This window comes from Labrus mixtus, chromosome 18 (assembly GCF_963584025.1).
Source record: "Labrus mixtus chromosome 18, fLabMix1.1, whole genome shotgun sequence".
Classification (NCBI taxonomy): domain Eukaryota; kingdom Metazoa; phylum Chordata; class Actinopteri; order Labriformes; family Labridae; genus Labrus; species Labrus mixtus.
In genome coordinates, this window is record NC_083629.1 from 20,604,014 (window position 1) to 20,626,902 (window position 22,889).

Genomic DNA, 22,889 nt, shown 5'->3' on the forward strand with positions numbered 1-22,889 from the left:
CAAGATAGAACCACATTAGAATTGATTATTTTTTTCCCCATTTTGTTATCCATTATGGATAATCCTGATCACCCTCTGCACACCCTACTGGACAAACAGCGGAGCAGCTTCTCCAACAGACTGATACAACTCCGCTGTCACGAGGACAGATACAAGAAATCTTTCTAACCGAAGGCCATAACTCTGTACAACAGCTTCCCTCATGCGAGCAGAGAACTGTCATCATGATAATATCTGTCTCTCCATACTGTAATCTGTTCTGCACATGTTTAAATTTACAAATTATCCCTGCACTCATGTACACTTCATTTGTCTGTCTACTCGCAGTTATATTGTATAGTTTCTGCTTATATGTCTACACTCATGCACTTTAACTTATGTCAATACTGTCCATTTACGACTCTGTTTTTGCACATTTACATTCAATCTTCCATATTTAATTTACAACCATTTACGACTCTGTTTTTGCACATTTACATTCAATCTTCCATATTTAATCTTCCTATTTAAGACTAGTAATGCTTAGTTAAATCCAGGTTGTATATATTCACATTCTTAGTTTTGATATTTTTAGTACTTATTGACTTTGTATTTAATATTATATTGTGTTTAAATTTGCTAACATTGTGTTTTTTGCTCATAATCTTCATATTTAAGACTAGTAATGCTTAGTTAAATCCTGGTTGTATATATTCACATTCTTAGTTTTGATATTTTTAGTACTTATTTACTTTGTATTTAATATTATATTCTGTTTAAATTTGCTAACATTGTGTTTTTTTCACTCATATTGTGTGTTTGGACAACCTGCTGCTGTAACGCCACAATTTCCCAGTCAATAAAGTAATTCTATTCTATTCTATTCTATTAGAATTGATTATTTTTTCCCATTTTGTTAATGTCCCTAACACACCCTATAATACTCTCATGAGTGCTGCTAATTTAACTGCTTGAAACACAATAAAAACATCAACTAAAGGTACAAACTACATGTAAAATCTACATAGAACTCAGTATGAGGGCTCACCAAAGATTTTGTTTTTTTTAGTTGAGTCTGCGGTTTGACATCACCATCCTCCATGTGTGTAGCTTGCACGAACAGCGCCCCCTGTTGACGTGAGGGTGTAACGACAGGTGAGGGGTGAGAGGTCGTGTTAGCAATACGGTGAGGCGGTGGCTACACTTGTACTGCACTGTTAGTTTGTAGAGGAAAAAGGGGCAATCAGGTGAGAGACTCGCCTAATATCTAAGTGAGAAACAAATCAGTTTCCGGAGCAATTTTTGGTTTTTTTTCCCGCGTTATCTTTGAGGGTTTAGTGGAGAATTTCCGCGCGTAATCTTTGCTGTCACTAAGCTAACGTTAGCAAACTGCTAGCATGTCGCAACCAAGTGTTTGGACTCAGTGGAGCTAACACAACTAGCTCGCCTAAAACAAGCTTTTATTCTGGAGAGGAAACAAACTGAAAGGTGGGTATATATTGATACTGAAAGTTTGTTTTGCACTCATGGCAGTAGCTTTAAAACAAGTCGTGTAAAGATGCTGTGTAATGTCAAGATTAGACTCGCTACGTTCACGTTAGCATGCACGTTGTTTACCTGGATTAAACGTGAATTACCCGGATGTAGCTTTTCTTGTTGTTGTGGTTGTGGTCGTTTTACCTTTTAGTGTCTGTACAACATTATGGTTAGGTTAACGCATGATAGTTTTCTTATCTTGTAATAAGATGTAATATATTCCTCTGTGATGTCTGCCCATGCACGTACAGTCTGTCTCCTAAAAAAACAAACTTCGGAAACATTATTTGGGTGACTTATTTCGCCCCTTTAATAATACTAATCGGTGTTGTATGTTATATCGTTGGAAAGCCTGATTAGTCGCCTTTACAACGAGGTATAACTTGTAATGATTGTGCATTCGTGGATTGAGCAACACAGCTAAATGTGTGAGTAGCGCCCTAAAAACAAAATGCCAAAATCCCCTGCAATGTTCTCCTGTTGGGATTCACTCCTGTTTTGAGTTTCTTGGTGGAATTGATGATTACACTCTCCCACAGTAATAAGCTTTTTACACTTTATACCAAGGATGGGCAACTTTGGTCACAGCAAGGGGCCACATCCATTTAATTCTCACTGCCAGGGGGCCAAATTGTAGAATACAAAAACGATTACAGTCAATTTTTTCTCAAATTTAATAATAATAATAATAATAATAATAATAATAACTTTATTTATATAGCACCTTTTAAAAACACAGGTTTACAAAGTGCTTTGACAAACAAGAACAAACTAAACCAAACACAGAAGAACATAAACATAACATAACAGATGCAAAATACTAAAAATAATTAAATACAATTGAACAGAAAAGAACCCAAAGTGCACGATACCCAACAGACATATATAACCCGACCATCACAAGAACCATGATAAGAACCCAGGCAACACAAGAACACAACAACACGAGCTGAGAACAAGAGGAACCAAAGATTTAAAAAGATGTAAGAAACTAAAAGAGATAAAAGCAAATAAAAAGAGAACAGCAATAAGAAGGTAAGAGCAGTAAAAGAAATAGAAACAAGTGGTTAAAGGATCAAAAAAAAACTATAATATTAATAAAAATAAAAAGTAAATATAAATATGAAACATAAATAGACAAAGTAAGTAAGATAAGAAATTACCAAGTTAAAACATAAGAGGAGATTAAGATATGAGCATAAATAAATGAACAGGAAGAAGTAAAAGAAGAACTCAACATATATCAGTGATCAAATATTATTATGGACATATTTCTGGTTTTCATGATTTCATGGCAGATTTAGTCATGTTTTCTTCATGTTCCCAATTAATTGATGTGTAAAAATTGACCTGAGGGCCACGTTGAGGGTTGATGGAGGCCGCGTGTGGCCCCGGGGCCTCCAGTTGCCCACCCCTGCTTTATGCATTTCACACTGTCAGGGACCTCAGTAGCGTGTGGAAGATCCATACACAGCCGCAACAGCTTGGCCCCTCCTCCTCGTGCTGGTCACCAGTCTGCTGTGAGATGGCATCCCACTCCTCAACCAGGAGTTGTTGAAGGTCAACCAGCGTCACTCTGGCATGAACAGCACGCCCAAACTCATCCCTGTCAATTAGTTGCCAGTCAGGTGTCAGTCATACACCTGTAACTGGTACACACCTGGCAGCACTTGAAGCTCGAAACAGGAGTGAAAACCAACAGAAGAACATTGCAGGGGATTTTGGCATATATTTTTTTTAGGGCGCTACCCACACATTTAGCTGTGTTGCACATTCCCCACGAATGCACGATCCTTACGAGTTATACCTCGTCGTAAAGGTGACTAATCAGGCTTTCCAACGATATAACATACAACAGCAATTAGTATTATTAAAGGGGCGAAATAAGTGACCCAAATAATGTTTCCAAACTTTTTTTTTGAGGAGTTTATAATGTCATTACCTTTCCAGTAACTTAACTGGTTCATTTTGACACTCCTTCATCTCACTGTTGTTTTAACGTTACCTGCTGGGCTGTCATTTATTTGCATACGGGACATGGATGCATTATTTACGCACGGAGAACCATGCCAACTAAAATAAGCATTTAAAAACAGAGCAAGGCAAAGTCAAACATTACACAACCGATTGGGTTGTGGTTACATTTCCTGCGTCGCTCCACCTTGTGATGATTGAACGTATGTTGTAAGTGTACCAATTAGATATCAGCTGTTTATTAGTCTTATAATTACATTGCATAAACGAGGTGTGGCAGTTATTGTTTATCTGAAAAATGTGTATGGTAGACTGGGAAGGATCTTGAAGCAGACATGCACCTTACTTCAAACTCACGACTTAAACATTAACTTTATGTTCAGCTGTAGCACAATGAGATCAAAAGTAAGAATTAATACAATTTCTTCCATATCCAAACACTGGATATGAAGCACAAAGATATGCATCACTATGGCGTCAAAGATATGCTTATTTATATATTTGAATTAAAAAACAAAATTCCGAGCCCGACCTCCGATGTAGATCCCGGTCAGGCTTGTTTTTTAAATTTGAATAGCAAATAAATAAGTATATCTTTGGGAGCCATGGTGTTGCGAGTCTTTGTGCATCATATCTACCTTTTCATTTTCTGCCTGTTTGGGTAATAAGTTGAAAGAATGCACAACAAATCAACCCTGATACCTGCCTGCTGGGCTTGTGTTAAACACTTGAAGATGCAGCCATGGCGAGATACTTCAGAAAATCTTTTTATCATCATCATCAACGAAATATGCTTAAGTTAAGTCCTTTACAAAAATATCAAATTATCCCATGAGGTTGACTTGTGAAGCATTTCCAGCTCTAAATGACCTCCAGTAGTTCAGTTGAAAGGGATCCCAAACATGCAGAGTTGTAGTGTTTGTTTCCTTACTTGTATAATGAAGAAGAGCCATCTTGTTTTGACATTTTTTTATATATTTGCAAATTTAAGAGTTTGGGAGGTGGCTCCAATCTCAGACGTTTGAAAAGTCTTGCAAAAGGACTGTTTTTGTTTTCACAGTGAGTTGGAGAATAGTACGGCACAGTTCAGAAGGAGGACGGTTCTCTAGAGATGTCCCTCAGTTTGTGAAACAGCCCTGCACTTAAAAGTCTATTTGCAATCATTTTGCAGCATTATCTACTTTTCTCCCTTTCCCTTTCCTTTGTCCATCTTTCACTCACTCACTCACTCACTCACTCACTCACACACACACACACACACCACTGAAGCTCCTTGCTCAGCCTAGACATGCTTGACCTCTTAACTCTGCTTTGCTCTGCTGGGATGTCTGGTCTTGGCTTAAAGTAAGGAATGCTAAATGTCTGCCAGAAACTTTAGAAGTGGAATAAGAGGCTGTGTAATGCACGACGGTTGTGTTTGGGGAAGTGCTCTCAGGTTCATTTCTATGGTGATTACATAAATGTTTAACGAACCCAAATAGAAGGGACTACAACTAAAACAAACTCACAAAAGTGCTTGCTCTGAAGAATGGAAACAAAGTGTTTCACTGTAAGCCACATATTTACAGTGTTGTATCCCAGGTGTCCATGCAAACCAGAACAAAAACATGTTTATTTAACACTTCAATATCGTTCCATTCACTTCTCACATCTCTGGCTACAGATGTGTCATACCTTTCCAATGTTTGCATGAGCAGACTCCTCAGATTGTTCGTGCAGCCACCCAAGGGTGTGTATTCTGTGTTTGTGGGGACGTGGCATAATTGTGGCAGTTGTGCTGAGCAAGGCTGTTGTCTCACCTCTCTCGTGCTTCACATTTTCCGTTGTTAAAAGCAGCAACCCTTAAACCCTTATTGCTGGGATAATCATGCACGCAAACACGTTTGCATCTTTTAAATGCACCTTCAGCCGCTTCAGTGGCCGCCGTGAGACGTGCTGCGTCATCGTGCCGCAGAGGCTGTCGATGAGGGAGAGATGACGGGAGTGTTGGGAGATTGGTGTGAGCTTCGGGCTTGTGCAATCATAACAGTAATTGAGGTGGAAAGGTGTGAACCGCAGTTCAAATACGAGATGAAAAACACCTGCTGGATGAGAAGGGTCCCTGTAGCATCAGCTCCATCTCTCTGCGTCATCAAGGCCAGGGCCTTATTAAATTAAGACTCACTGTATTTCCCCTTTAACCTTTGTCTCAGCAGACTTGGAAGTAAAGTAATACTTTCTCGAGTGTGAAGCTTGATATAAGTTAATTTTATTTTTGGTGAAGGTTGTTTGGAAAGACTGCTTTTTTTTTTTAGTTTTTCTGAACATGCCTTATAAAGACACGACTTATAACTAAACACTTCAATGTTCTTCAGAAAGTCAGATCATGTTTATTTACGTAGTTGTTCATCACAAGTGCTTCAGCATGTACACATGTAGTATATCAAAACGTTTGCCATTCAAGTGACTTGCTCAAGGGAAATTTGACTTGATTGTTTCTTGGAGAGTGTTTTTCTTCCACTCGGGTTTTTGTTTAACTGCGTGGGAATAAATAGGAATGTTTGGGCATGTTAGTCTCAGAGCTCCCCAAAACATGTCTGTGAAGTTTCTCCCCAAAAATCCACTCTGATCATGTCTATAAACCCCTCTATTTCAGCCCTGCTCAGAACAGGCTGTTTCTGTGTCTGTAGCTTTAAATGCAAATGAGCTGTGTCTGACCACGCCCCCTCTCTGGAAAGGCTTGGGTGGCTCTGGCTTTCTCGCTCCATGTCCTATTGTTTACGGTGAGAAGGCAGACTCAGAGGGCAGAACAAACACCTAGCTCTGGGGGAGAGTCACCCACTTGGGGGAGGGGTTACTGCCCTTTGTGATGTCATGACGGGAAAATCTCCAAACGGCCTGTTTGAGCACACGTTTTCTGAAAAGTGGAGCAGGAGAAAACAGAGAATGGACTTTTCTCATAATTGGGGGGTTTTTAGACGGACAAGGCACACATTGTTAGTGTCAGAAAAACATGTTAAAGCAGTATTTTGCATAATATGTGACCTTAAAAGGCCCTGAAAGACACAGCTAGTGTTTAAAAGTTGTCAGGCTACTCAAGACTTTTAATTAAGTTTATGGATAATTTTCCTAATTTAAAACTATTCACATGTTTGGTCGAGCCTATCTAGGAATTACAGGAGATCACAATGTTCTTATAAAGTAAAATATCTATAACAAAACAGACAAAAGGGAGAGGGAGAATCTCTTCAAACACATAGTTCTGAGATGAAGTCTAATCAGTGTGTGTACAACATGTAGAGATATTCAAGTGGTACATGCCTCACAAGTATACCATTACCATTGGAGGCCAAAGTGGTCACCACTGATGTCATTGAATGACAAGGGATCCCCCTTTGGCATCTCCAGATGAGCCCCTTTAAACTGTCAGATGTGTCATTGACAATTGAAGGTCCCGCTACTTGGGTTTGAATTTCAGAAGGATTACAGGCTCAGTCCTCTTCCTGCAGGGATCTAATGAACATGTGGTATTTCTGCTATGTCTCGGCTACTGTAACAAACATGCCATAACCGTGTTCAGTCTACTTAAATCCTCTTATCCATTATGTTCATCCAGAGCAATGATGTCTGTCTGAACTTACTATGTATGACATTTTATTTTAAACAGGTTACCACATCAGCTGCATTCAAAATATCTAGTAACACACACACACACACACCTGTTAATGATGTCTGTGTGCTTGTAATGCATCAGAAAGAGAATTATTAAACTAAGCTTGTACTATAATTATTCATGTCTTTGTTTAAACTATTGTATTGAAAATCTGCTATCAATATTGTATCATGGTATTTCATAATATCACATAATGTTATTGGTAACCTGAATGATTCACCTAATGCTTATTCAGTGGCTAATTTGGGTTATGTTGCATCAATTTTCCTTTTTTAGTAAGAACATCAGAAAATGTTTTTGTCCCCGCTCAGTCTGCACCGACAGTGAATAATTTGGAAGCCACAGCTACTCCTGATTTAGTGACCACCCACTGACCGGCAATTTGTCACCCACAGTCTGAAAGGTTCCCCTATTTACATTCCCCAGTAGGAATGTCAACCCTGGATTTTCCACTGTTTGTGGGAAAATATGTCAGAGGAACAAGAGAACAGCAGTGTTTGCTATTGATGAGGCGGCGGATAACCCCGTTTGTTTCATATTACAGAGTTACTCCTCTTAAGCTCTTTTCCAGAGTGGAATTCCAAAACAGGAATAAATTCCCACGTCATCATGTTTCATCCTTTTTTCTTAATACTTCAGATCAACCCTTTCCACTGCTCAATCCCATTTGAGTAATGGAGCTCTAATTCTGGTCTCCTGTTTCCGCAGATGGCTGTGTCGGTGCGGGGCCTGTACTTTGTGGTGACCCTGTTCTTGGGCAGCTTCTTTGGAAGTGTCTTCATGCTGGGTCCAGTTCTGCCCCTCATGCTGCTGTCTCCTGCTTGGTACCGCTGGATCACCGACCGCATCGTGGCTACCTGGCTCACCCTGCCTGTGGTGTGTACATCAGCTTAGCCTTTACTTAGCCTACTTGTGTGTCTGCCAGATGGTCTTAAGGTACCTGTGTTTACACCGTCACGGCAACCTGCGTCATCTCAGCCTTATTTATGCCCCCTCTGATTAATACGATTTTATTTTTGTCAAGTATCATTTGATCACATCGCCCTGGAGAGCAATTATGCAAATCTTGTTGACAGTGATCAGATGAATTGATGGCATTATTAATTTATGTTCCTCTCCGTCTCTCACCTCTTTTTTACATTTATTCCACCACCTTTCTCCTTCCCAGTCCCTCCTCTCTCTCTCTACATTCTTTACATATGATCCATCTTTTCTCCCCTCCATGTCATCCACCTCTCTGTTTTACTCCCTTCCTTTGCCCCTTCCCATCCTCCCCTTCCTTCTGTTTCTTCTTCATCCTCCCTCCACCCCGGCAACCCCTCCTCCTCGCAGTCCTTGCTGGAGCTGGTGTTTGGGGTGAAGGTGGTGATAACAGGCGATGGCTTCATTCCCGGGGAGCGAAGCGTGATCATCATGAACCATCGCACCCGTCTGGACTGGATGTTTCTGTGGTGCTGTCTGCTCAGGTACAGCTACCTGCGTCTGGAGAAGATCTGCCTCAAGGCCATCCTGAAGGCTGTGCCTGGTTTTGGTGGGTAAACAGTGGGTGCAATTTTCTCAGCACAGACACACACACAGACTTGTAATCTCTGCTCTGCAGACACATACAATTATTGCAAAGCTGCTTCATTCCACAGTAGGAGGTAATAACAATGCAGTCAGGCAAAAGTGAATATATAAAAGGAGCAATATAACCCAAGATTAGAGCACGTCTAAAAAGTTGCAAAAATGCAGAATTGTTAAGAAACCAAATCAAATGCAGTGTATTACAAAAATCATGCAATAAATCCTCACTTTGTGGGTTTAATCATATTTTGTAAAAAAAAAAAAAAAAAAAAAGAGAGAGGTGTTTTTCTGGTTCTGTTATTGACACAAAGTTGGTATCCAGACTTAAAGACACAGTATGATGGCATGAAAATAAACTTCCATGAACTGCAGCTCATAGTGCAAAGTTAAAACACACTAAACATGATGACCTTTGGGATGGTGGGGTTGATTACAGGTCTGTTTTATAACAATCCATTTTTTCTGAATGACGTTTTTAATAAACTCTAAACTCAATGAAGTTTAACATTTAAAAAAATATATATTCTTACAAGAAGACCCAGGTTTGACCCGCCTCAGGCTGCGTGTTTCAGAGCATTGGTAAACACGAGGACCAATGACAGATGCTCTTCCTGGAAAACTTATCCCCTGCCTGCTTTGAAAATCTGAGAGAATCTTTTGTAAAGTAATCAATTTCATAAGGGAAACATTTTCTATTTTCCAGGCTGGGCGATGCAGGTGGCCGCCTTCATCTTCATTCAGCGTCGCTGGGAGCAGGACAAGAAGCACATGGAGAACATGCTGGACTACTTCTGTGACATCAGAGAGCCCCTGCAGCTGCTCCTGTTCCCAGAGGGCACAGACCTCACAGGTGAGACATAAACAGTGCAACAATCTGTCTATTCAGGGGACAATTTGCCTACATGTCAGTTGTTTTTCCTAGAGTAAGCTACCCACCAGACCACCGTGACCCTCCACCTGTCATACACCTTTGCACTGACAGTGTTATGCAAACACAATTTCGAAATGACAAGATGTGGTCATATCCCCTGAACTACACCCCTCTCTCATTTCTGTGGGAATGCTCTGATCTCCCAGCCACAACAACAGCGACACCAGTGTCCAAAGCCATTGCAGATCTTAATTAAGCCAGTCAAAGTCCAGAGTAACTTAATAAGGGGAGGCTTAACTTCTCTTTACTAACCATGATGTCATGAGAGTGGGTAATGAGAGTTGCATCATAATTGGTCAGCAGATTTAAGGCTTTAAACATGGGTTCTGTTCACGCCTCTGCATGTGTTTTTATCTGCAAGTGCACACACATACGTCTGTGTTTAAGCCACTTAGACCTCTAGGATTAATTTGACCTAAGAAACTAGGGGAAGTGAACAGTATGTTCTGTCTTTACACGCCTAATGCTTAATCTCGAGACAAACACACAGACCCCAATCTATAGGCCGTGTCCTGGGTGTTAAGTCTTAAGTTCCTCTCATGACCCTGATTGAAACTTGCAAAGGACTGAATGAAAAGCACTGTCCCACTAGAAGAGCAGAGGCCTGACCAACACGGGTCTGCAAATATTCCCTTTGTCCTACCAGTGGGCCTGAAGCAGCTTCTTGTTACATTATATGATTGATGAGTCATGATAGAGTTTTCATGTTCCTGCACTCATGAGGAGTCATGAATCTGGTCATATCCCGAGACAAACATTGTTACAGATTTACTTCACTTTTCCTATTTAAAATACTCTGTAATTTTCTTATCTGTTGTGATCAAGATTCTGCAGTTTTTTTTAAATATTGAAACCGTATCTGCACTAATTAGTGTAGCACACATTAAGAAGGGAAAGTGTTTGTTGCTTGTGGCTTTGTCTCACACTGACACGAGTTTAAAGAACTAACGGTTTGAGTCCGTGCCTCTTGGTTAGTGGTGTTTTACAGGGTGTTGAAGAAGGTTATATAAAGTTATTCAAAAGTGCACAATTACATGTGTCTGGAGTTTCCACAATGCTCGTCGTCTATTACAAACTACACATCAACCTTACAGAGCGGCGTTGTTTTATCACACATGTTCCTCATGTTAGTGTTGAGTTGAGAGGCAAAAGGGAAAGTAGGAGCTCGGTTACAGCAGGCATCCATTCATAGCACAAGGATAAAACATGTAACTTAGCAACCCAGTATATCTTAAAGGTACATTCCACAATTTCAACTGTTACACAAGAGTTTTGAATTTAACATTGAAATGAATTTTCTTCTTGCAGACAATACAAGAACAAAGAGTGATGCGTTCGCGGCTAAGAACAACCTGCCGAAATTCGAGTACGTGCTGCATCCTCGCACCACCGGATTCACCTTCATCGTGGACAGACTACGAAAAGGTCAGTGTCAGCTATCCACGTCGGCTGTTTCTGAGGTTCAAGATGACACTGATCATGACAACCACCCATGATCCAGGGTTAGCGTTAGTTGGTAGTCAAACAGCTGAGTGTGCTGTAAGTCACCACAGTGATGGAAATATTCTATCACCCAAACCAAAGGGAGAAAACAACACACTGTCATGGTGATTGTAGTTAATCCACTGACGCTGTTTGTGGAACAAACGATCATACCTGTTATTCCTCAAAGTGTCAGACCTTTGCCTCATCCTACCGCCAGTCATTACAACACCCACGAGACTCTCATGTTTCCCTATGAGCTAATTCTGGCAGTCCTCCAGAGTTCTTAAATACCACCTCTGGGCCTGTTGTCTCGTCCCTCACCCGCCCTGGATGCTGAGCATGGCACTAACTCTCCAAGCAGGTGTTGTGAATCAGTGTGATGTCATCACACTTGGCAAATTCTCCTCTCCCTGTCGCTGCACCGCTGACTGACATGCTGTGCATGTTGTTCTTTGTCCAAGTCCACAGTGCCCCTCTCAGCTCTATTTTTACCGTGGTGGAGCTGAGTTATACAGAAGCAGGCGCTGGCAGGTGTCATCCTGTCCACTTGTTATTTAATTCAGTGTTATCTATCTGTTGTAAGGACACCGCAGAACTGTCATGTTGATTTGGGCTCGTGGTACTTTTAAAGGTATAGAGCTGCTGGATAATTAGTGATACATATGTGATGGAGAAAGAGCCGGTATATTAAACACAACTCCACTGACATGTAGATGTTGAACAAAGAAAATAGTTTCCTTGCAGTATTATGATGTGAAAACCGAAACTACTGGTTTACATGAAGTGAAGAGTTTAGTTGAATGTTATTTTGGATTTAATTATGAACTAAGTTAAAAGTGCGTCACAAAGAGAGCCGAAAAGAACGGATAAGTCATCAAATCATCAGGTTAAAAAAAGAAAATAGGATGTCAGTAAGGTGCTGGTGACAAATAGGAAATTATGATATAAAAGAAAAACACTTCAAAGAGAATGTGTGTGTGTGTGTGTGGGGGGGGGGGGGTATAGAGGTCAGAGATTTAGCAGGGAGTAAGGCCATCAAGAGCCTCCAAATTAATCAACAAAATCCTAAAATACACCCAGAGCCAGCGTGAAGAAGCCAAAGCAGTCGAGTGTTGTGATCATTTTGTCTGATTTTGGTTCAAATCCAGACAGCTGAGTCCTGAATCGTCTGGAATGGATTGAGAGATATTTGATTAAGGAGATAAAAAAAGGCTGTGGCAGCAACTGTGATATAGGATTGAGACCAAAAAAAAATGAAGTATGCTAAGCTTCATTTTTGATGGTTCAAAATTGTGTCCTGTTTTTTCATAGGAGACAACCTGGATGCTGTCCATGACATCACAGTGGCATACCCCAAGAACATCCCTCAGACCGAGCGCCACCTCATCCTGGGTCTTTTCCCCCGTGAGATCCACTTCCACGTCCGCCGCTACCCCGTGGACTCGCTGCCCGCCGCCTCCTCCGACCTGGAGTCTTGGTGTCGCGATCGCTGGGCCGAGAAGGAGAGCCGTCTGCGGGACTTCTACTCAGGCCAGCCCCGGGCCTTCGACAGGGAGGGCGTTGCACGTGTCCCGCCTTGCAAGACGGAGCTTCGCGTGGCTCTGATCAAAACCGCTTCGCTGCTGTACTGGACCAGCTTCATCGCTTTCTGCTTCACCGGCCTGTGGCTGTGGGCTCAGTTCAGGCTCTTCTTCATCGTCATGGTCGGAGTGTATATGGCCCAACAGAAGCTGGTCGGAGGGGTGGAGCTGCTGGAGCTGTCCTGCCATCGATACTGGAAGTCCGTGGCTGCTGATGTGGGGGAGAAGAGTAAGGTGCTGGAAGAGAAGATGCAGTGAGGATGGAAGGATGGAATGAATGTCATGTTTTCATCCACGCTCAGCAAGGACACTGAGAACTCAGTCATCTTGAGAGCTTAAGGATCCCTCTGAGGGACCCGACGCTCCATGCCTTAGAAAGGGAGTAATGAGTTCACCTCCTGACAGTCTGCATGGCTTTAGAGGAAAAAAGCTTACCTTTCAGTTTAAGAAGAAATCAGAGGAATGTAATGTACGTTTAGCTGTGCTGGATTTGACAAACGCATCCCACAAGATGTGTCACTTCCCCTGTGATTGTCCCTCCTTGTACATATTGCTGTTAATGAGCTCACTGTTTGTGCATTTTTATTAGTTCATGTTGTTGATTATAATTGTTGGTTCAGAACCTCAGTGTCGAAATGTGAGAAAATTCTGTTATTATTAGTTTAACTATTGCCACGTCTTAGAAACTGGTTTTATTGTTTGTGTTGCCCTTTGTTTTATATCAGTGTCATATATTCTGGAGCAGAGCCATAGCACAGAGCACCCGTACTTATGATGACTTGACGCTCATCGATATTCAAATCAGCACTGTACCGGTCTTTTGAGACTAGTTAGTATAAGTGGTCTCATGTCTAGCAAGGAAAGCAAAGGAGTGATATTCCAGAGAAGGACTATACAGGTATTTACAGTATGTGTACCATTGTTTACCTTTATGGGGTATCTTTACCCTTTTATACAAGTTGGGGGAATGGACATTTCCCGTTTAGTCAGTCAGAGAAAGCCTGTCGTGATTTTTTTTAACTGTATAACTCATTGTGTTTTTTCTGCTTGTTTCTTCAAGTAGCTTGTGCACATGAAAGCCAAAGGTGGGAAAAGTACAAATGATTTACCAAACAGAATGTAGTTTGTCTTTGTCAGGTGAGAGAAGCCTCGACCTCCACCTAGCAAGGACTGCAGCCACACTCGTGTAACACTCTGTAGTCATCAACTCGTCAAGATCACAGATCTGACTGAGATGTAACGTGTGGATAAGTGTAGAAGTAGATGAGTTTTGTGCCCTTTCAGGGACTGAAGGGACGGCAGGATGTGTGGTTGGTGCTGAGGGTGGGGGCGGGGGGGGGTGGAAGAATGTCCTGTTGGGACAACATTACCCCTCCATGTGTAGGGTGGCAAAGAGGACCAGACTTGGAGTGGAAAACTGGCCCTGAACTCGACCTAATCCAAAAAAGCCCTGTAATGCCCACCTCTGCCCGTGTCCCTCTGTAGAGGACTGGCATTGATGCGCCTGCTAAACTCAATTAGCAAATGACAGCTGAGAAAGCTGCTCCAATTGTGCCAAAAAAGGACCGAAATTGAAACAAGATTGGAGCGGCTCTTCAGCCACACTTTTAGCCACCGACTCTCCTTCCATCCAATGACGTTAATTAAGGGAGTTATGAAACATTTGTGTCTGGGACAGTCTGTAGCAGTTTCTGTAACACTGTGCAAAATGTATTCTAGCCAACCACTTGAAAATGTCCTTCAATTTCAACCTCACTACTTTTTTTTCTTTTCTTTCTATGAATCTAAAGCTCCTTGTAGTTTAAGGTCTGAAGGGGCTGTTTCCAGTCACTGTGATCTTGCTGTGTTAATAACTTTATCATCAGCATGTGGTAGTAGTTTACCAAACATGGTTTCCTCTAGCATAAACCAGCTATATTCCCAACGTGATACCCTCTCACTCGTGCTGTTTTCTGTTGCTCATAGTACAATCACTCTTTGATGCTGGACCTCTTTAAAGTTTCTGTCCTCAGGTAAACACAGCAGACACTGTTAGGAGTTGGTTTCTTAAAAGATGAAATGTGTATATATATATAGCTGTATATATATATATATATATATATATATATAAATAAATATACTATATCAACTCATTAATGTTTCCAGTCTTTGCTTTCAACCTCTCTGGAAACAACTCGTAAACACACCTGATCTGTTGATAAATGATGTAAGAGCTCTCATGTTTGAACTGCTCATGGAACAGTGGCAGTCGGTTTTCTCTCACTTATTCATGCATAATAACACTTCACCTCCATTGTTGTCTCATTTTACCACCGGAGAGCGAATGTCTCTGAGGTCTTTTATTTTTCTAGAATGTGCTGTAATATTCACTACTCTGCAGCGACTGAGTCAACAAGACCTTGGATGCTCATGTTACACAACACTAGAGCCCCCGTTTGTCTCTTACACACACACACACACACATGAGCACACACACATTCTCGTCTACCGTGCACAACCAAAAAGGTCAGGAGCTTTGAAGGTGAAGTGCAGTCTCCATAGTAACTAATGTTGACTCCCCTGTCTCCTAGCAACGGGATGTAGAGTGATGTCAATGGAAAGCATGCTATTTTCTCCTGCTGACAGAATGATGTCACTCCTTTGTGTGTGTGTGTGTGTGTGTGTGTTGCAAAGAGAGAGAGGAGTTTATTTCTATATTCTATATCTCAGCTCTCCTGAGGGCGCGCACAGAGACGGAGAGGTGGGCGTGATGTTGACACCCCATGGAATCAGAAGACAGACAAAAGGAGAGGATAAGCAAAAATAGCTTGTCCAGGGGCGATGAATCACGGGCCAATTAAGGGTTGCAATTACACTCCTGGTTCTTTTTTTTTTTTTAGTCTCCTCTCTCATTCCCAGATCATCCTCTGCATCTGAATATATCTCCAAATTTGCTCTGATAGCTTTGACAGTGGGCGGAAGAAAGACAGATGATGCATTGGGACACATGAGCGCATCACTTCAGCAGTGCGTCTACATTTTTTTTTTTCCCCCCCTAATCTTACATTCGCACCTCAAAGACTGCAGCAGGTCGTGGTGGCAGAAAAAAAAGTTTCTGGCCAACAGTCATGAGAACTTGAACAACAGTCTTTTAATAATTAAAATGCCCCGAATATTCCTGCAGAAGAGCGTCGCTGAAGGGCTGTGGAAAAATACTTCCCGCTGTGGACACACACGTCCAGACTGTGTCATATCTAGCTTTGTGCCACATCTATCCAGTTGCACATCCACTAATAGGATCAAGACACCAGTGTAATTATCCTTATCTGGCCCATTGGCCTTTTCAGTATCAGAGAGTAGATAATCCTGAGGTTAAGCAGGGACAAAGTCAAAGAGTACAATGAATTATAAAGCAGGACAGTGAGCTCTGGGGAGACTGAGCCTCCTCTTTTTCCCCTCTAGTCATGATCTCTAGATTCTGTCAGGAAAAACATCAATCTTTCTGTTTAAGCACCAGATCCTTCAAAACAAGAGCAAGTTGCCACAGTGGGGCGAACATAGCTGTGACCACGACTCTGTGTGTGTCCATGAACCTAATTAATATTTGTCTGTGCGTGCATGGTGCAGGGATGTCTCCAGGAGTGACTGCAGGGAGGCAGACCCCTCGCTGTTGATTCCACCGCTGTGACACAGACACACTGACAAAGAAACCTTCCAACAGGATCAGGGCTAAAAATAACTTTACGGCAGCGCTGCAATATTAGTGGGAGGATTAGGAGGGAGTCGTCACTGCCTATTTATGAACCTAATGCAGTCAAACCGCAGTGGAAACTGAACAAATAGGATTAAAACTGAATTTAAAATGTACAGTACATGCAGCATTTTTGTCACAGATGTTCTATTTCTTTTCACCTCTAGTCTTCACTCATTCAACAGGGCTCTGTGTTGAGCGTTTTATCTACCTGCTTACAATGCAGTACACTTCATACAATTTCATGCTCCAGAGAGTAAAATCATTGATATGTATTTTCAGACTGCAGTGAAGCTCTGTAGAGACTGCCAGGCGAACGTCAGAGGAGGAAGGCAAGGGAGTAAGCATCAAGCAACCGAGGGGGAAACATCCTCAGAGATCCGCCCGTCTCTCTCTCTGTGTCCTGCTGCCACCTAGAGGTCTGAGCGTTTTGTCTTACTCATGAGTCACCTCCACTCACTTTATTTAGGTCCCTTTATGGAAGTTAACATAACAATATTTACATTTTAATTAAATCAAGATGAGCTTATTTACAATTATTCGACTATTTGTGTTTAAAATACAACCATCGAAAAAGAAATGGGACAATATCGATTCTCTAAATGTGATTTGCATTTGCTGAAAGAAAATAAATAACAAGCTCCAAACAAGATAACAATGTTGAAAACGGAGCTTTGGTTTAGCTCAGTTGGTAGAAAAGGCACCCCATGGCCGCAGGTTCAATGCCCCAACGTGTTGCTATTTGGTGCATTTCATATCAAATACAGTCATAGATTTGATACAACCAACCCAAAAAAAGACATTTAACCCAGCGAGACGAAATGTTTATTTAGAAATCACATCAAAGAAAACCTTGCTATAGCATACAAGAAGTTCACTTTTTCCAACCTCTCATACATAAAATATTCAGTAAGATAAATGTATCCATTAATAAAATAAAAACAATAATAACCAAAAGTAAAGCAAGAAGAAGCTATGGCCCGCCAATAAAATGGTAAAAGAAAACAAAATGATCATTCCAATCTGCCATTGACTGGACAGTCGAGTTGAGTCGAGATGGACACACCACTGACTTGGGGACCTTTACAAAGTCAGGCAAGAAAACTCAAAACAGTGTCAGCAGTGGAGGCTGAAACCAGTGTGGTTACGCCTGCAGGCATGCACAGTCTGAAATGGCACAAAGTCTCACCAGGGCCATGACGCTACAACCCAGTCCAAGAATCAAATGTCACACAGATTGAGATTGGTTTGTTCAATTTGACATTTTGGTTTAAATCTTCACATGGTTACGTACACATTTTTTTATAAAATTGAGACTCTGGCATTGTAAGAGATGACAGAGTCCACTGAAGCGTCTTTTGCTTTGAGTGTATAAGAAAGAAGTCATCTCATGACCAAACGTGCCCTAAAACGAGGATTATAAAAAGATGTGTGACTATCCTAAAATGAGTTTAACACAAGGAGATGTTTACTGAAGTTCAAAGAAATAGAGTTCCAGCAGTCTAAGGCTTGATTCAAACACATTTTCAATGTTCGTTTTTTTTTAAACAGCATAGTAACCGATCACAGGGAAAAAAATGGTAAATGGATGTCTGCGGCTAACTGTCTGTTAGCTTTTTCGCCTTGCACTGTCGTCATCCTGTCTTTATGACAGCAGAGAACATCTCACACATTTCTCCTCCGCCACACTGGAGTGGAGACACCTGACAGAAAGGTAAATACTCCTGATCATAAGACACCACAGTGACATGTTGCACAGCACACAGGCATGGAAACAATAGAACCAGATAGAGAGAGAGAGCACTTTAACTGAATAAAACTGCAGGATGACTTTGTATGATTGTCTACTGTACACTCTGCTTCCACACTAAATGCTGCATTAATGTGACACTTATATCACCTTATGTTCACTTCAAGCGAATCAGGTCAATCAACATAAATGTGAGCTAGATCTAAATTGAACTCAGATTATCATCAACCACAACAATGAATACTCAAATATGACATCAATCTGTGCAGTCCTTATGATATCCTTTCACATGGGAACAAAGATTTTAAACACAATTACAATAATTTCACTACTGGCTAATTACAAAGAAACTGATATAGCAATAATAATCATGGTCTTAACTGCATTCAGTGTCCACCAGTGACAAATACACTGACACAAAGTTGACGACACAGAAGCCCCATTAAAGCGATATGCAGATTTACAGCTCGTTTAGAATAATGCGTAGGCTTCGCTTGATGACGGACACACTCAGCTATTCTACCTGTTATCTAAATGAACCAAACAACCAAGTGACGCTGCACCCTGTCGTATATCATGCATGTGTTTTAAGAACTATATGAGAAAAGTGTGAGGAGCATGCCTTGTGCAGAGACGTGAAAACTTGTGTGTGACCGTGCAGAAACGCTTCTGTGCTCCCAGCTGGTAAGGATGGTGCCCTGTGGTACATAAATCAGGAAGTATTTTAGGGCATAGAAAAGAGCCAGCGTATCAATCTTCTAATTAGCAGAGGTCAAAGACCAGAGCGAGGGAAGGGGTGTGGCAGGTGAAGCTAAAACTTCACTGAGCTCTAAGTCTGCAGGTGGAGGTGCGCAGCGCAGAGGTAAAGGGAGAGAGGAGAAGGAGGGAAGGAACAAACAATCCCCTGGTTAGCGGCTCACGAGTTGTCTGAGGGGACGTGCTCCTCGAAGCCCTCGCTCTCCCTCACCAGCGCCCTCTCCAGGATGACGCGTCCCTCTTTGTACCGCTGACTGTCCTCGGTAGCAAACTCGTAAATCCAACCCAGCTTGCTGTTGCAGTTCTTGCAGCTGACGTCCCTCACCATGTGTCTCCCAGTCAGCATCACCCTGTCCTGCACCTCGCTATACTGCAGGTTCACCACCTGTGAGGGTAAAACACAGGTATCAACACACGGTTTTTAAAGCGGGGAAATACAATACTGAACGCATTTAAGCTGAATCTTCACAACTAGGCGCCGCTAATGTCTCCGCACCTTGTTGAAGAGGAAAGCTCTGCCCGTGGCTCCTGTGAAGCGCGTTGAGATGAGCTCTGACCTGTTGGTCAGGATGGTGTCACAGTTGGCACAGGAGAAGAGGCGTGTTCCACCAATGTGGTCCAAGAAGATGCGTCCCATTGTTAAATCTTCTTGGTGTGACTAAACTACAGCTGAAGAAGAGAGACAAACTGTTATACTGACATTCTTATCTATGTTTAATTATTCTTATGATTACTTTGCTACAGAAATCAATCAATCAAATACAAAACAAAATAAAACGTAAATATCTTGTATTTCTGGCTTGATAGTTATGAGGTAGAAAACCTTTTAATCAGATGCAGTAGAAACTGGTAACGGTTACGGTGTTGTCCAGTTAACCTTAAGGATAATTTATTTCTCTATTTTGTGTTATAACAACTATGCAGATTGGTTTTATGGCGGCTACAGCGTTTATCATTGTCATTAGTCTAAAAACAACCCTAGAACCTAAGGGACTTTTTTCAGTTGGAAAAATAAAATGATGACACTTTAAATGATCATAATCTATAGCTACTAGGCCATTACCGTAGAGTTTGCCTTCAATAACCTCATAATTACTGCCTGTTGATAGTAAGTTAGGAAGTTGTTGGACATGAATTATGATATAATTATTATATCATAATTCCTAACTTTCTATCAATAAGCAGTGATTAGGAGGGTATAAACTCTTATAAGCGCACAATGATGACTAATAAGCAGCCAGTGTGCTACTAATTAACATTCTTATAGGCAACTAGTTAATTGTGAATATTGTGAGTATTACCAATAAAATCCTTCAAAAAGGAGTCAAATTATTGATTTTTTAGGTTCTCCATGTCAGCCCTGAGCAAATGAGATAAGCACAGATGCAGACAGCAGAGTGTGAAGCATATTTTTAAGTGGTTGAGCCATGTTCTCAGACGGTCATTGGTGGATCAGAAAGTGACTAGGGAAAGAAATCAGGCGTTCAATATGCAATATCAGGCGTTTATTATCCGCGCTACATTAACAGACGTTCAACACATCATGATGTATTAACCTTCTTTGTCTCTCACGTTTTCCGGTAAACATGTGTCTTCATAATTATTTTAGAAATACTTGACCGGTTTTGAGACAAGTAGTACCACAGTACAACTACAAGCACCATAGCAAAATGAAGCCTCTAGCACAGGGACGGGCAACTTCGGTCACGGCAAGGGCCACATTAAATTAATTCTCCCTGCCAAAGGGCCAAATTGTAGTTTCCAAAAATCAATTATGAATCAATTATCCAAAAAAAAAAAAAATCAATTATGTCTCAAATTTAACTCAACATATGCCAGTGATCAAATATTATTATGGAAATATTTCTGGTTTTCATGATTTCATGGCAGATTTTGTCACATTTTCTTCATGTTTCTAATTCATTGATGTGTAAAAATTGACCTGAGGGCCACATTGAGGCCCCCGGGCCCACCCCTGCTCTAGCATATCTGATATTTATCAAACTGTATTTGGAGCTGTCTTCATCTCCTCTACCTCCATGGTGAACATTTTCCTGAAGTACTTTTTGTTCCTGTCATGAGGACTGTTGACTGTAGATGGCAGCTGATCGTATAATGGAAGCCTACTGGGGGGAAATAGGATAAATATATCACCAATAATTCAAAGCTTCCTACAAAACTAATACATATGAACTGATTCGCCGGTCCATGCCATTGTTGTTCTGGACATTTTGTTCTTGTGGCCTGGCACTGTCTAAACAAGTCAAAAGACGCTATCGTGACGTTAGCCTGAAGCTAACAGCTGCTGCAACAACAACAAAACAATTATTATCGGTAAACTTAATATAATGACGTCATACCTTTACAAAATATGTTCCAGTGGCGGAAAACGTCCCCACATGCGATGATGTCACCGATATTTAAGGTATACAGACGCACATCTGTTGTTTGTGGCGTCGTCGGTCGTCGTGGCTTTGTTGTTCTTTCTCAGCTGTTCCTGTCTGCGCTGTGTGGCTCCGAGAGCTGGTATCAACATCCGGTTGTGACGTAGCAGGCTGTGCTGATGAAGCGAGTAAGCGGCTCGTGCGTGCTCCACAAGGTGTCAGCAGAGCGAGAAAAAAAACAACTTTATTTGAGCTATTACAACAAATTTATTAATGAACAGTAAGTAATATGAGTAAATGTCGCTGCCTGCTATATAACACCTTTTGACAGTTCTTTAGAGCAGTGGTTCCCAAAGTGAGGGTCGCGGCCCACTTGGAGGTCGCGGAACACTGTTGGGGGGGGGGGGGGGGTCGCGAGATTCCTTTCAAAAACATATAAAAATGGTTTAAAATTGGATATTTCACCCATTAATTTGAAAATACAGTAGGTTAAAAAAGTAGTTTCTTACAATAAATTACAAAAATAATATGATGGTGTTTGAGCTATTGTTTGCTGTTTTAATGCCAGTGTTTTGACCTAGTGCGTCAAATGTGGGGTCCCAAGTATCTATCGCCGTCATAATGGGGGTCGCAAGCTGAAAAGTTTGGGAACCCCTGCTTTAGAGTATACTTACGGTTGTTTTAAATTAAGGTTCACAGAATTAATCGCTTAAATATTTGACAGATATGCCAACAGTTTTGGGAGTAAACGCCATTACCCTTTATCAAAACATACTCACAAAAGACCGTCTTGTCAAATTCAGGTGTGGCAGTGTGTATTCCAAGTCAGGCCAGCGTGTAATATTTAAGGTTTGGAGGTTAAATTAAGTTTTGCATGACCTATAAAGTGGTTAGAATAGAATAGAATAGAACTTTATTTGTCCACAATTTGGAAAAAGTGTCTTTGGCTTCACAAGACAGAAAAAAAACATCATGATAAACAAGACAACATTCAAGCACAGCGGGAAACCAGGAGAGCGCCTGTAGTCCTCGACAACATCACAGTCATCATGGTTCGTGAATTTAAAATAATAATTTAGTATAATAATAAGCCAGAGTTTTAAGACATTTCATAAAGTTATAGGTTTCATAAAACAATGTGCAGTTAGAGTTATCAAAAATATATCTATCTGGATGGATGTTCTTGTACAGGAACATATCAAACGTGCAAAGTTTGGCTCAAAAGGGCACTGAAAAACTTTTTTTAGAAACATTTACTGAATGACTAACCGGTCATGCACGGACTGTAGTGATTGATAAACACAGTAAAAACAGTGTAGGCCTATTGGTAGATGTAGCAGTTCCACTTTGACTATAGAGTAGTGTGTGCCAAGCTGAATTTTCAGGTGCAAACACTTGAAACTTTTAGTCCTCTGGTTGGAAAATGCAGATACATGACAGATTAAATAAAAAACCTAGACATTGTAAATTCTCTTTTGGCTGCTGGAATATGTGCATGCATGTAATTTACCATAACTTGATAAGATATGAACATTTCCTGCTGCATAATGGCAATCTGAAAAGAAT

General features: G+C 41.1%; 2 protein-coding genes across 3 annotated transcripts; one reads left to right on the forward strand and one right to left on the reverse strand.

Annotated features, from left to right (window-relative positions):
• The first annotated feature begins 1,203 nt into the window (after positions 1–1,203).
• lclat1 (lysocardiolipin acyltransferase 1) lies at positions 1,204–14,835 on the forward strand. The gene is made up of 6 exons (XM_061062559.1): positions 1,204–1,226; positions 7,850–8,017; positions 8,474–8,672; positions 9,411–9,557; positions 10,947–11,063; positions 12,435–14,835. The coding sequence occupies exons 2-6, from the start codon at positions 7,850–7,852 to the stop codon at positions 12,959–12,961; spliced, it is 1,158 nt and encodes a 385-aa protein (XP_060918542.1). The 5' UTR covers positions 1,204–1,226; the 3' UTR covers positions 12,962–14,835.
• Positions 14,836–17,546: 2,711 nt separating this feature from the next.
• Positions 17,547–21,467, reverse strand: LOC132993558 (protein yippee-like 5). 2 transcript variants are annotated; one of them, XM_061063458.1, is made up of 3 exons: positions 21,300–21,467; positions 19,436–19,608; positions 17,547–19,324 (listed from the first exon to the last, which is right to left on the reverse strand). In XM_061063458.1, exons 2-3 carry the CDS (start codon positions 19,574–19,576, stop codon positions 19,100–19,102), a joined length of 366 nt encoding a protein of 121 aa, XP_060919441.1. In that variant the 5' UTR covers positions 19,577–19,608; positions 21,300–21,467; the 3' UTR covers positions 17,547–19,099. The 2 variants fall into 2 exon arrangements, with proteins under 2 accessions (XP_060919441.1, XP_060919440.1); XM_061063457.1 differs by having other exon boundaries at positions 19,436–19,602; positions 21,300–21,466.
• Positions 21,468–22,889: the final 1,422 nt, after the last annotated feature.